This window comes from Sturnira hondurensis, unplaced genomic scaffold, assembly GCF_014824575.4.
Source record: "Sturnira hondurensis isolate 20B ecotype Veracruz unplaced genomic scaffold, ASM1482457v3 Scaffold0016284, whole genome shotgun sequence".
Classification (NCBI taxonomy): Eukaryota; Metazoa; Chordata; class Mammalia; order Chiroptera; family Phyllostomidae; genus Sturnira; species Sturnira hondurensis.
In genome coordinates this window covers 5,921,116-5,936,259 of record NW_028088915.1, presented here as the reverse complement: position 1 = coordinate 5,936,259, position 15,144 = coordinate 5,921,116, and the positions used below count along the sequence as shown (strand labels likewise).

Genomic DNA, 15,144 nt, shown 5'->3' with positions numbered 1-15,144 from the left:
TTATTACAATGTTTTAAAAAAAAAGCACAAGAGTGTGCCATTGCATAGAGTATTAGAGTTGTTTTTATTCAGGCTACCTTTAGGATCAGCTGTAACCTAGTGACGTTTGCACAGATTCTTTGTCCAAATAAAGAATATTCTTAGCATAATGTCCTCCAGATGGTACCAGGTGGACATGTCTTGTGAGGGCCACCATTCAAACACCACACAGGGCATTCATTTATTGACCCACTAACATACAAAGGAACTGTGGGAGGCATGAAGATGAACTGGGCAGAGATCCTGCCCTCAGGGGTTTACCGTCTAGAAAGGAAGGCAGAGCATACCTTTTCATGGTTTGATAGGCAATAGTGGGAGCCATGAGAGAAGCACAGAGAAATACAATATGATGGGAGCTTAGAGAAATGAGAGACTGATAAACCAGCTTGGGAGGGAGAACAGTAAGGAGAGGGGATAACTAAGGCAGACCCATCAACTGAACTGGATCTGAGGGACAAGAAGACATTGAATGTGGGTTGATGGGGCATTCAAGGCAGACAGACTAGCGTCAGGGAGGCCTGGAGGTGGGAAATGATGGGTATGGACAGGCAATGCTGGGGAAAGCAGATTGCTAGGAGCACAGGTGAGTGAAAGGGAGACATGAGAGGAAAAGGGAGAGAGGTTGTCTGGGACAGAATGGGTGGTCTTGAATGGGTTTTAGCCAGTGAAGATTACACAGGGTTTTGGAGACCAGTGTGATGGGATAAAACCTTTGGTTCATGAAGATAATATTTTTGTGTTAAAATAATAAAGATTATTTTAAGCTAAAGACATTTAAGATTCAACAGGCACAAAAGAGGCCTTCTTGGAGCTTTTCTTATCTGACTAAAAGCAAAATCTTGAGCAAAATGAGGAGCACCATAAATGCCTTCTATGGGGTGGGTCTGTACCCAGGAGTGAGACCCAGAGTAAACGTACTTCCTGTAAATCCTGTGTCTGGGGGTGTGTTACGGCTCCAAAGAGGAGAAAATGGCAGGGTCACTGACACATCATCACACACTGTACCTCCTGTTTGTTCTCCTGAAACTCATTTATCTCTCCTTAAGCAGCCTATTGGTTCTTCTCATCGAAGCCTTTTCTCTCCTTCCCCTTTTTCATGCTCAGTTAGGTATGTCCACCCCCAGCTCTAACCAGCCCTTCCAGTGGCCGTCACTGTGTACTCCCAGGCATGTGTGCTCCGCAGGTGTGAATAAATCACTCTCCTCTCGCTGGCCTGTCTTCTGTCAGTTTAATTTGCAGGCCTGCAGGCACTTGATATAAGAGGGTAGAGGAAAAAGTTATTTTTACCTAAAAGTTTATAATACAGGTTGTACATATTAATCAAGATAGAGGGAGAGACTTTGGATGGAAAGATTGATCCAGGCATAATTAGCAGGAAGGAAAGTAGAGATAAGTACGTGTTTTGCAGATTGCGGAAGCAGAATCATAATGATTACATTAAAAAAACGAGAGAGGGGATAGTCCCCCAGTCAGTGATGACTCTGAGGTTCTGAGCCTGGATGGCAGGGCCTATGATGGTGTCACTAACAGGAATAGGAAATACACACGAGGCAAAAATCATAAGAACATAGACTAGTTCATGGAGCCTGTTGGAAGCCTGGTAGAGAGGTTAGAACTGGAGATGTGACTTTGAGATGGACTGGACTGAGTGAGCCTCAAGACAGGAGGTGGAAGGAGAGAACCAAGGGTGAATGAAGGCAAGGAGGGGAGGGGGTATTGGAAGCAATTTGGGGCAGAAGGAGAAAAGGGGGACTGCCAAGGGGGTAATCAGAGGTGGCAGGGTTGAAAGAGGAAGGTATTGGGTCAGAGTTTCCTAGGGGCTGAGATCAAAGACAGGGTCTTTCCTGGCATAAAAAGCTGTAGAAAGGTAGATGAGAGCCTAGAACATTCCACAAGGGTTGCCAAGAAGGTAATTCTTCGAGGAAGCAGTGGCAGGAGAGGGAGGCTGGAAGGCAGAGCTGAATTTGGGTGTAGGAGAAGTAGAGGTGATATGTGTTGACCACCCCTTCAAGAAACCTTGTGGTGAAGGGAAAGAGAAATAGGATTCCAATGACTTAAGGGTTATCTGAGTTTTTCACCCACTTTGGGATTTTTGTGGATTTCCAAAATTTAAAACATCAACTCAATGCTAAGTACATTTTGATAACCATGACAGAACCAAGTGTTTAGGTGGACAAGTAGGGAATTAAACTACTCTGAGGCATCATTCTTTCTTTTTTTATTTCATGTTTACATGCCCACTTCTTTGTCATTAAGTCACAACACTTTATCAAAATATACAAACAGCACAGATACTTAAAAATGTATAGCTAGAATTCTAATTAAACAAGATTGACTGCTACAATTAGCATGCATGGGTCTTTTATCTTTAATGATGCTTAAACAGAGACTTACAAGTCAAAGATTTACCAGTAAGGTACAGGGACTGTTTTTTTTTCTTTTAGAAGAATTACACACTTAATTTCCTTTCTTGTTATAATAAATGTGAGGATGGTAATGAGTGGCTGCCACTGTGCTGGAATCATCTGAGACTGGATCGATGGAAAGGTTTTATCGGCAGGAGTACCATGATTCTATCTTTGTTGGACTCTAAATTTATTACCTATGTTGACAAGATCCTCAGAGTAGGTGGGTATTAAAACCTACTCTACAAAGTAGAGTATTAAAACCTTCCATATCCGTGGCAGGAGCTCTTCCCACTCTCCTGTGAATTCCATGGCTAATCAGAAGGAATGGATTTGTAAATGTCAAGTTACAAGCTATGTTTATTTGAAGGATTCCCATAAAAGCGTATTCAGGGCTCCCCCCCAACCATTTACATTTCCACAGATATACACAGAATAGAAGGGGTTAGTGATTACTCGTCCGTAGCTGAATGAAGTCCATTACTACACCAGGCAACATGCTGTTTCAGTCTTGAGAAGTTTGTTCTCACTTTGCTCCTCCAGTCAAATATTTCATTGATCAGCAGTTGGAGCACAAGTGCAGAGCCATAAGTTAGAGCACAATTAAGTTTTCAAATCTTTCACAGTGCGAAGAACCATCTTTCAAGTAAATAACTAGGGTTAGTAATGACCTAACTTCAAGAGTGGCTGTGAAAGATGACGAGAGAAACCAAAGGTGCTGTCAGTAGTGAAGGTGCGTTGGTTTCTGCTACAGATACAGTCAGTGAGGAGCCGAAAGGCCTCAGCCTTTGTCGTTGAGTGTTTCTTTCTTTTCCAAGTTGAGAAGGAACCCAAGTTGTGTCACCCGAACCAGTTCACAGACAGAAGGCAGATTCCTTTGTGGGTCTGGAGAGGGGGTTCAGGATATCAGCTTCTCCATCCCTGGGTTAATGAAGGAAAAGTTTCTGAACATGTTCTGGTCCATACTGTTGATCAGTGCTCTGTCAGCAAAGGACAGCCGGGGTTTCTCGTTTAAGAATTCCTTGTCGAAATTGCTGCAGTCATATGGTGATTTCTTCATCAGAGTTTAAGAGAGGTAAAAAAAAGGAAAGAAAATCAGCCACTGAAGTCATTAATTATCTTTGCGTTTGTTATTGAGGCTATAATCTGTGTATGACAGAGTTGGTGTTTACAGATAAACTAAACTGAATACTTACAGGTGATCATCTCTAAGATGATCTCTAAGACCCTTACTCATCGATTTATCAATAGTATAATTACATTCATACAAAAGATTTTATTGTAAACATGCAAATAGGATCTAATGTTTCTAGCTAATAATGTACATGAAGCAGGACTGATAACATTTTGAAAAGTGGTGAGCTCCAATTCAAACTCTGTTCCTTTAGTCTCCAGGGAATGAAGGGTCGGTGGTGGGGACAGGGTGTTGGGGGTGTGTCAGTGCAGGGTGGGAGCAGAAGGGTGGGGTTTTGCAGATTATATATATTCCTGTTCTTTTATCAACAGCCTTCACTGCCATTGGCTCCTCCACCCACATTACTTTTATTATTAATCACCTTGGACTGACTTCCAAGACAACACAGATTGGGACAAACTCTCCTCAAGCCACCGGGTCCATTTGGTGCCCATGACAAAGAGAGAGAATGTAAAAACAAACACTTATTCATACATTCTGTTTGGTGTGGTGTACAATTCAGCTTTCTGAGATGATCAAAAGTCATCCTTATATACATAGCAGCACAACTGAGAGTCAGACCCCTCCCCTCCTCAAGGGGACAGGCAGGCAGGGTGGGAATAGAAGAGTGCATGGAAGCAAATGTCCCCGTCCCGCTGTCTCCTACCACTTTAGGCCTGAACGGTGGGTCAATCTCCTTCCTTTCAAGCTCTTCCCAGTTGATCTCCCGAAACAAAGGGTGCTGGCGGATGTCTCCCCTCACTCCCAGCCGCTTTTCAGGTTCCCTCACAAAGAGCTGAAAAGAAGCAGACAGGCAGCGGTCACTTCTCTGGGGACGGGCCAGTTCACCGCAGACAGAGGCTGCGCTTCTCGGTGTGCGAGTCTCATGAATTTGACTCCACAAAGAAAGTGGCTTTTTGCCTTTCTAACCTTAGTTTTTTACTTACTGTTACCAACTGTTGACTCAAGTCAAACTGGCGGCTACACTCTCCCTCAAACAAACCTTCTGAATGTTCTGGAGTCTGAGATTTTGCTTCATTACTCCCTAGAAATTCTGTTTTCTGAGTCGTATACACCTGGTTTGAAATCGGCTTGGCCCTGGGTTATTTATAGAGCCTCTGGCAAGTGACAGGTAAGTTAGTTTTCTTACCTGCAAAGTGAGTGAAGTGTCCTCTTCCTGGGGCCATTCTGAGGGTTAAGTGAAATAACAGCACATACACACACAGACATGCACACACGTGTGCATAATTCCTGGTCTGTAAAACCTCACAGACATAGATAAGTGACTTTTTATTGTTTGGCTGATTGCCCGCTAATCGAGTTTGATTTCTTACAAGGTTGTCCTCTCAGGGTTACAGTCTCACTGTACGGGTGTCATGTAACTCGTTCCTGACAGTCAGCTGTGGGGACGGCGAGAGATTATTGAGAATCACTCTTGAATCCTGCGGTTCTGCGGGACTAGCACTCATTCATCTTTCGCCGTCTCTGACCTGTTACATCGCTATTTTCCTCTGTCCCCTCTCCTGTTACTTTCCCCTAGAAAGTCAAAATAAACATCGGCCAGGACAGGAAAGAAACCTGGAAACTCATCAAACTTAAACAAAACATGTCAAGGGCATTAAGGAACCAGAGAGTCCAAACTTGAACTCTAGAAAAGTCACAGGTCCCTGAGTGTCTGGAATAGTCACCCCCCATCACATCAGCTAGGTGTTTATTTATAAATAACTGCTAGTTGGAGGGTATCATAAGGAGGCTGTGGGTCTTGGACAGAACCCATGGTGACATGCAATAGTTTCCAGGAGGTTCTGGCAGAAATTGACCTCCATTCTCTCCTAAATTGCAGGGCTCTCTTGCTTTTACCTCTTGTAAGAATAGCCAGTCTGTGTGTTTTAAAACATGGCTCTACTTAAGTTGTCTTACTACTTAATAAGCTTCAAAGGCTCTGCTTTACCAAAAAGAAAAAAAAAGACAAACAATATGCTGTAACAAAGTAGAGATCTCTTTCTTTCTTTTTAATTAGGAGAATCTCTTTAGAAGTCTAAGTGAAACGCTTCACGCAACCGCCCCAGTATATGCAAGTGGTCAGTCATCGGCGCGGTCCTAACTTCCGCTCCCCTTGCTGTAGGATGGCTGCTGAGCCCTGGCAGTGGGAACTTGGAGTTCCAAAGCATCTCATTAGAAAACCACTGCGCCGTGGAAATAATGGGAGTCTGTCATGTAAGAGGCTTACTACCCACATGGCCTCCAGCAAGTTTTCCGAGTCTGTTTCCTTACTTGTAAAATGCAGGGTGAGGCAGGGTGACCTACACTCCTGTGCGTCTGACAGCCTCTGAGCCCCCTGGGTGGGCATTCCAGGCTTGCTGTAGCCACATGCCAGCACGTGTCCTTCAGTTCTCATTGTAACACTCTCTGCTCTTGTCCAGACATGTCTGCTCTTGGAATATGCCACCTGCCTTTTCTACCTCTGTTCTTTGCTAGTGGCATTTCCATTTTGTGAGAAGGTGCCTTTCCTCACATTCTGTTCCCATTTCCTTCTCTTCATCATTAGGTCCTGACACGCCTTCCAGGGTTTGGCCACCACCTGTCTCCTTGGTGAAGCTTTCTGTGATCACCTGGACTTTAAGTGCGCTCTCCCTTCTTGTCAAGTCATATTCATTGTCATCGGGTTGATTAGAGTCAAACATTGGCTAGATGCCGTAGCTATATCTTGCTGATTTTAAAAACAAGATTCTAAAACCAGCTATTATCTCAATTGTCAGTTGAGGAAACCAAAGCTCACAATAGCTAAGAAAGTTGCTCAGGATCACAGGTCGAGCCAGTGATAGATCATGAATTATAGACAGCCTATTCTTACTCCTGGCATTGGACAGTTCTCTGCGCTCCATAGAATGTGGGGTTATCCATATGTATACACACACATACATATATATGACTGCTTTTCCCATTAGAGGGTAAGCTCTGGAGGGCAGACACAAACATTTGTGTTTCTGTTTCTTACAGAATCTAGCATAGTGCCACGCACAAAGTAGGTGGTCAATAAATGCTTATCGAGTAATTGAACGAGCTGTCTTTCCATTTGTATATTTGCAGATTACATGTCTTCAGTCCTCACCTCCTGTTAGCCTCTTGTTAGCAGCATATAGAACAGCATGTACAAAAGGCACAAAGGTCACAGCCAAACACATTCTTCTCTAGACTCAAACACCGGTATGAGTTACCAGATGGAAAGGCAGATTGATTTTTTAGAAGCAGAGAGAATAAGTGACTTGCCCCATATCTACTGCTGTGAAATGATCATAATAAATTATTGAACTCCACTTCTTAAGGACATTTCGATGAAACAAGACTAGAGAGAAGATGTAAGTGCCTCAAGAATAGGCCCCCCCCAAAGTAGCTCATGTTGCTATAATTAAATGCTTCAGTGAATTAAGTTGGAAGTAACTGCCAGAGGCCAAGTGTGTCCATAGGTTTTCCATTAGATTTTTCTATAACATGTGGTATTTGTATCCAGAGGATCATGACAAAGAACGTTATGAGCCTGTTATATGTACCCATGAAATTAAAAAAATAAATATTTTAAAAGATAAAATGTGTAATGAGAATCTAATACAACATCCAGTTTCGAGACCCCCTCTTCCTCTCCAGTCCTGAAGATGACGGGTGACCTCGTGGAAGGTGTTGGGTCCGTGGCAGGGAATTCGCACTGAGGCAAAAAACATTCATGGAGACAGACTTGCTTTTGTTCATAAAAGCTGTCAGAAGGGTGGTTTACATTTACAGGAAACAGCATGCTGCTTACATAAGTGGCCAGGATGTAGCTGGAGTTTGTTCACATTTATTCAACTGCCTAGGCAAGAAAGCAGTGCTGGGCTTCTGAGCACGGCTCCCAGTGCTCAGCCCCTGTTGCTGGAATCTTTTCTCTCTCTTCATCCCCTCCACAGAAGTATCTTTCTATGAAGGGGAGAGGCATTTCTGTTTGAGATCATTAGTTTTCCATCATTTTCCAAACAAATGGGCTGCATCCTGGATGAATAAATGGGGAAGAAAGAGGCACTTCTCTGGTAACAGTCAACTGCAGTGCAGCGTCCCAGCTATAATTCTTGACGGAGGGCAGCCTCTCTGGACGGGCAGACGGTTCAGTGCGCCCCATGCATCCATGTGCTCTGAGGGCTAAAGTGGAGAGTCTGGTACTGACACCGCTGCTGTGACAGATGCCACTACATGCTGCTTCGTTCAGCTTTTCCAGAAGACCCGTTACTCCTGGGTTTCACAACATTAGGTATAATTCCCCAGAGGAAGTTTCTCAGAAATGTTACTTTTGATTTTTACCAAAAAAGAGCTCAAGGATGTGGAGGCTGTTGGATAAAAGTTATAAAGCAAATGAGGGGCACAGATGAAACTAGAAGCCAGAGTTACAATCAGAAAATTGCATAATGGAAACTAGCTTTTGTCAGCCTGGTTGTAAAACAAGGGTGGGAGCTACTTTCCCTCCGTGGAGCAAAGGCATGGGATTTTTACTGAGTCATGTGGGACAGCAAACTCTGACAGGGGTGTCCAACCTTTCAGTGTCTCTGGACCACACCGAAAGAAGAAGAATGGTCTTGGGTTGCTGTGGATGCTCTGCCTGGTTCTAGGAATTGTAACTCTACCCCCTGTGGCTAAGGAGGAGTCAGTGACCTCTGGAATGGGAGCCACAGGAGACAAGGCTTGTCTCTGGTGGCAAATGCTGCCTCAGTTTCCTCCCTGCCCCCAAAGCATGGTCGGAAGTCCTTGACGGGTAAGACCCCTCACAAAGGAGGGGCAACCTAGGGCAGACACAATCACTTGGGAGGCCTTCATGGAAGGACTGGTGGGGGGGGCTGCAATAAAGAGCAATGGACTCTTGCCCCCCGAGCTTTGAGATAGCCTGAGTTCCCATGTCCCCTGGGAGAAGCGTTTCCTGGCTCTAATCCTCTTAAGCCTGAATACTTGTTGGGGAGAGGTGCAGCTCCTTTCCTTGCTAGAGAGTGTCCTGGGGAAAAATCTGGCATCCCAAAGACTTCCTGATAAACCTGTGAAATCTGCTCTGCTAAGAGTGCCTTCATTCACGTTAAAGGTTCCAGCAGGAAACTCTAAGACTCTCTGCCTGACAGACTGACTCAGACTAAGCTCTCAGATTTCTTTGAAATGTTATCTACTGTTTGATCCTTGCCACCCTGTATTCCTGTGTATTACAACCCAATAAAAGCCCTTGGAGGAAGGGGCTCAATGCCTTTTTCCCCTGAGAAACTGGCCACTGTTCAAGGCCGTTTTCCTCTGGGAAACTGGCCACCTCTCCTCCCCAAGCAGATCACATCATGTCTCAGTCATGTTTACTCTCATCTGTGGCAGACTGGGGGACTTGCGAGGAAAGTCACCCCCACATTGGGTGACCCACTAAATACACTGGGACACATAATCACAAAATAATCTCATAATGTTTTAAGTAAACTTACGATTTTGTGTTAGGCCACATTCATAGCCATCCCAGGCTGCATGTGGCCCATGGGCCGCCGATTGGACACCCTTGGATTTACAACCTCTTGCATCAACTAGTCCTTTTTCTCCCCTTCTTTATCCTTAATTGTCTCGGCTTCTGTTCTTTAACCACATTTATTTTCTACTTTAGCAGCAAATCTTTTTCCTGCTATTAAAACTCTGCAGAAGATTTTTTTTTGATATTTGCTGGCATTTAACCTTACATTTTTTTTTGTTTATAAACTTTTATTTTGCAATAATTACGATGTGCTAGTATGCTTGGGCTGCTATACCAAAGTGCCACAGACGGGGTGGCTTAAGCAACGGACATTCATTTCTCACAGTCCCGGAAGCTGGAATTTCAAGATCAAGGTGCCAGTGTGTTCATCTTCTGGTAAAAACTCTCTTCTTGGCTTGTAGATGGCCACCTTCTTACTGTGTGATCACACGGCCTTTCCTCGGTGCACACCCTTGGAGGGAGAGATCTCTTTTCCTCCTTCTATAAGGGCATTAATACCATCCTGCAGCCTCACCCCCGTTGCATCAGCTACACCTAAGTACCTACCAGAGGCCTTCTTACCTCTGATAACCATCATAATTTTAATTTATTTTAATTAATTTATTTTGAAATTTACTATCTTTACCATGTTTTTAGATTTTTTAATTTTAATTTTTAGAGAGAGGGGAAGGGAGGGAGAAAGAGAGGGAGAGAAACATCAGTGTGTGGTTGCCTCTTGCATGCCCCCTACTGGGAACCTGGCCCACAACCCAGGCATGTGCCCTGACTGGGAATTGAACCAGTGACCCTTTGGTTCACAGGCTGGCACTCAATCCACAGAGCCACCCAGGGCTGATAACCATCATATTGAAGGATTAGGGCTTCAACCTATAAATTCTGTGGGACATACATATACATACATATACATACAGGTTTACAGGATGTTAAAATATCCCACAGAGATGTCTGCACACGCTTCACCAAGTTTCCCCTAACGTTTACATCTTACATAATTACAGTACAGTACCAGCACTGGGAGGGAAACTGGCATCGCACAGTATGGTACAGTATGTCTGGTACAGTATGTCTGGTACAGTATGTCACTTTATCACATGTGTTGAACAGGGTAACCACCACAACAAACAAGACAGAACTGTCCTGTCAAAGATTTCCCTTGGGATAGCCCTTAATAGGCGGCCCCCTGCCCCCATTATCCCTCACCCTGGCAACAGGAACCTGATTCCATCTCCACAGTGTCATCCTTTCAAGGACGTTACAGGCATGGACTCATACAGTCAGCACGGTGCCCTTGAGACCCACGCGAGTTATCCTGTATATCAATAATCATTCGTTCCTTTTTATCGCCAAGTAGTATTTCATATACATGACTTTTCATCTTTTCTCCTCCAGCCGGAAGTAATTCTTTCCTCCTACCTAGTTTTTCTCTCCTTTGAAACCATTGCTCTTGGCATCTTTCCAAGGGCTTAACTTCTGCTTAACTCCACCTGTCCCCAGCTACTCCTTCACCCTCACTGCTTGCTGAGAGCGCTCCCAGACCCCAGGTGGAGGTGGCGTTGGGAAGCACAGCCTTCAGCTTTGGGCAGCATCAGCGGGTGACGGTGGGCTGCAGCTGTAGCTCCAGGGTCTCGAGACAGCCCACAAGCCTTTTTCTTATTTCCCTTTTCTGGTGTTATTATTTATTTATTTATTTAGGCCCAGGCCTCAGCGCTGTCCTTGAGCTGTGGATTAAATTGTGTCCACTCCAAATGTCTTTGCTGAAGCCCTAACCACCAGTGTGAGTACTTAGAATAGGCAAGTAATTGAAGTTAAATGAGGTCATCAGGGTGGGGCCTCCCCTGATAGGATTAGTGTTCCTTTAAGAGGAGATGGCAGAGTGCTCCGCTATTTCAGGACCCTTCGGGAAGGCAGGCTGCAAGCCAGGAAGAAAGTCTTCCTTAGAAACCAACCCTTCTGGACCTTGATCTTGGCCTTGCAGCCCCCAGAACTGTGAGTGAATCTGTAATGTTTTGTTGTTTAAGCACGCAGGCTGCAGTGTTTCCTTATGTCAGCCACCCGACTAACACACCTCATGTTAAGTGCTTCAAAAAGTTGAGTAAAATAAATGTGGCAACTGTAATAACGCTTGAACTTGCCTTTATGTAAGGAAAATTGTTTATACTGTCATCCTGCTTTTATTTTTACTATTATGTTCTTTAAATTGGTTAATTTTAAAATTAGCTTTCATTTTATATGTGTTTTGTTTAGTCATTAAAAGTGAATTTAATCGATCATTTGGAGGGCTTTCTAAGTTTATTGCTGCTGGGATCACAGTCAAGAAAAGGGAAGGCTGAGTTGGGCTGGCTCAGACTCCTACCCCCTGGCCCCCCCCCCCCCTGCCCCGCACCTGGTGGGGGGGCTTCCCTGGGGGTTCATCAGCCCTTCCAGTTCCACATCTTGTTCCTCAGGGAGAGCCCGGAGTGGCCCCAACATTTCAAATAACCCAGACAAGTTGTCAGTTGTGGGAGAAAGGTAGACGTGTTTGCCCTTAAAATTTAATTTCCAGCAGTTTCTCGTGAGAAGAAGTAGACGTTGCCTGGTAATCTCCTTATAAGTTTACATTTAGAATTCACGGATAGCTTCTAATGTTGAAAGAGTTTATCTTATTTCCCTTTTCAATGTAGGAAGAGGAAGGCTAAAATTAATTTCCCTAAATGATTTTTTTTTTTAGCTAGCTGAGATCTGAGATGCCAGAAATCATAACACTGTTTTGTTCAAAACACCTGTATTCTTGGTCCACTTCTTTTTTTAAAAAAAATATTTTTATTTCTTCATTTTTAGAGAGTAGGGAAGGGATGGAGAAACGGAAGGACAGAAACATCGATCAGCTACCTCATGCAAGTCCCTAGCTGGGGATATGGCCTGCAACTCAGGCATGTGCCCTGACTGGGGGTCAAACCTGGGACCTTTCAGTTCACAGGCCAGAGCTCAATTCACCAAACCACACCAGCCAGAGCTTGGTACATTTGTTTTAGATTTGTTAGCCTCATACTAGAAGGGTCCTTCTGATCCACAGTTGCTGGGATAGCTCAGTAAATGTGGGTGGTTATTATTATTACATTAATTAGCATGTCATATTACCACGATTTATTTTCAATTTTTACAAATTGTTACAGTCAGTGTAGAGCAGGGGTGCCAAACTCATTTTCACTGGAGGCCACATCAGCCCTGGGGTTGCCTTCAAAAGGTCGAATGTAATTTTAGGACTGTGTAAATGTAACTTACTCCTTAACAATTGAGAGCTCAGCGCTGTTGCCAGGTAGAAACAAGAGGCAGGGCCGGATAAAACAAGGTGGAGGGCCGGATTCAGCCCCCGGGCCTTGTGTTTGCCACCTGTGCTGTAGATGGAATCCTGCATCCTCAGAAAAGGTAAACTGGGACTCTGTCTACAGTCCAAGTCTTTAATGACTGCTTTCAGTGCCTGCCCTGTCTCCACAGTGGTTTGCCCCAGGAGCTCCAGGTTCATGGCCTGTGGTTCTCAGAGCCAAGTTTGCATCTGTAGCACTGTTCACCAATTCTTAATGGATCCTGGGCTGTCTCAGACAGGTGTCTGACCCCTGTGTTGGTGCTACATTCTGGAGATTGCTGCTGAGATGGCGACAGCCTGCACTTTTTGAGTTTTAGGGTGAAAAATGCACGAATACTCCAGTGGACCCAGACGGCAGAAGTGGCAGGAGCTCTGGTCTGCCAGAGAGACGGCCTAGCAGGCAGCCAGCAGTGAGAGACCCTGAGTCCCAGAGGGATGGAGCACTGCTGGATTAGAGGCTGGTGTGGGACGGGCTGGGAAATGCACTGAGCAGCCTGTATCTCAAGGGCTTCAGCCAAAAATGTCCCCAGTGATAGGGATTTTCAAAAGCTCTACTAAAATGCCATACCAAAGGCTTGGCTTTAATAACCCACCAAACTGAAAGAGCATGAAGCCATCCAGCCACATATGAACAATTCTTTCCCTTTATTATCCCTCCATCCTCTTCCTGCTTTTCACCTGGTATGGTCGGAAATAGAAACTCTTGGTACGGCGAGGGAGTGAACAAAGACACACACACACACAGTATGACCATACTCCCTTCTCCAGAGGTTAGCACAGTCAGCCATGAACTTGGCCAAGGGGGAGGGAGCAGAAGTCTTTGCTTCAGAGTTAGTAGTGATGTGCTGACTTATATCTTGGACTGAACAGTTTTAATTTATCAACCGAGGTGGTGTTTTATGACCTAAGAGTAACAAGTGGTTTGTCCTTTACCCAAGAGTGAGCAGAAAAGTCATGCATCCTGTCCAGTTTTCAGCCAGGAGCAGGGGAGATGAACTGGACTGAACAGATTTAATAGGGACTATGGGGACACAAAAAGTTGAGTTTTAAGCCAAAGACTGTGATTGTTCAATGAATTAACTACATCTCAAAGTTGAGCATCCCAGAGTCACGGAACTGGTTCTTTAGTAAATTACGCACATGAGGACTTATTGCTACCAATGTTCATCACACGGGTGCCTCAGTTAAGGCAGAGAAGGTGAGCATTCCATTTCAATTCAGTTCAGTACAATCATCACTTACTTTGCCATGTATACAGCCAAGCTCAGAAGTGAATGGCAACACTGGTCAGAAAACCTAACGCTAACCCCATCAAGTCTCCTTGGCGTCCCTTCTTACCTTCACCAAAAGGTCCTTGGCCTCCTTCTCAAGCCATCGCGGGTAGAAGGGGCTGTCCATGCGGATGGAGTGGAAGAGCTCTTCTTCATCTTGCCCGTGAAAAGGCGACTGGCCAATGAGCATTTCATAGAGGAGAACGCCAAAGGACCACCAGTCGACAGAATGGTTGTATTTCTGACCCAGCAAGATCTGTGTGACCAGAAGGCACAGACGTAATTAATAAAAATGAGGTCAGTGAGTGAAAGCCTCGCACAGGCTTTTCCAAGGCCACTCAGTAAATAACTGATGGTGATGACAGCAGTGTGTGGTTTTAGCAAAGATTGCACTGACAATGGAAACTTTTGAGAAGCTGAAGACTGGATACACATGAGTGGGCGATGCTAAAACCGAGGAAACATTTTTGAGTTTCTATTTCTTACTTTTCCTCTGGCTTTAAACCAGGGATGTCAAACTCATTTTCACCGGGGGCCACATCAGCCTCACAGTTGCCTTCAAAGGGCCGAATGTAATTTTAGGTCTGTAAATGTGACTACTCCTTAACTGTTAAATAAGAGCCTGGCACTGCCGCCAGGTAGAAACAAGGTGGAGGGCTGGATTCAGCCTGCAGGCCTTGTGTTTGCCGTCTGTGCCTTAAACAAAATGACATCACTGTGTGTACTGTTAGCCTTCATTTCCCACTGGTGATGTTAGGGCTTGGGCAGTAGGTTCAGACCCTAAGAAAGCTGGTGTCTATCCTGGCTCCCCAGTGCCTCCGAGGTGACCAACTAAACCAAACCCAGTGTTGTACTTCTACTGTCCTGAGTCTTTGCAAAGCTTCTGTAGGTAATCAAGCGTCCAGTGAGGTCATCTGAACAAGTCCATTCCTTAAATCCTCACTAGTTTAATACTCTCAGACTCAAACCTTGAGACAGGCTAACATACCAATGTTCTGAGTAGAACCAGTGTGGTCTATTCTTAAGAAAGGTAGATTTATTTTAAAGTCTGGAATCCCACCTAGTTTTTAGAAAGATTTCTGCCCTTTTACCAATCCACTTTCTGGCATAACAGGCTTTGTACCGTGGCCATTCAGTGATTTCCTTTCTAATGCTGGGTCACAGAGAATGTCATGTCACTAAGCTCAGTGCTTTTCATCCCAACAAACCCTGCTGTAACCTTCTCTAAAACAGTACACAGGGCCCTGACCGGCGTGGCTCATTGGGTGGGCATCGGCTCACAAACCACAAGGTTGCAGCTCAGAGCACACGCCTGGGTTGTGGGCCAGCTCCCCGGTTGGTGGCCTGCGAGAGGCAACTAATTGATGTTTCTCTCCCTCATCTTTTTTTCCTTCCTT

The 15,144-nt window shown here is 44.7% G+C and overlaps 1 protein-coding gene across 6 annotated transcripts in view; it reads right to left on the bottom strand.

Annotated features, from left to right (window-relative positions):
- Positions 1–2,242: 2,242 nt before the first annotated feature.
- The window catches only part of PRKCQ (protein kinase C theta), a 122,058-nt gene continuing 109,156 nt past the window's right edge, over positions 2,243–15,144 (bottom strand). For all 6 annotated transcript variants that reach the window (XM_037065982.1, XM_037065984.1, XM_037065986.1 and 3 more), the window contains 3 exons: positions 13,815–14,003; positions 4,286–4,414; positions 2,243–3,498 (listed from right to left, as the gene is read on the bottom strand). In XM_037065982.1, the coding sequence (XP_036921877.1) occupies positions 3,343–3,498; positions 4,286–4,414; positions 13,815–14,003 (474 nt within the window). In that variant the 3' untranslated portion in view covers positions 2,243–3,342. The remainder of the gene's footprint in view (positions 3,499–4,285; positions 4,415–13,814; positions 14,004–15,144) is intronic.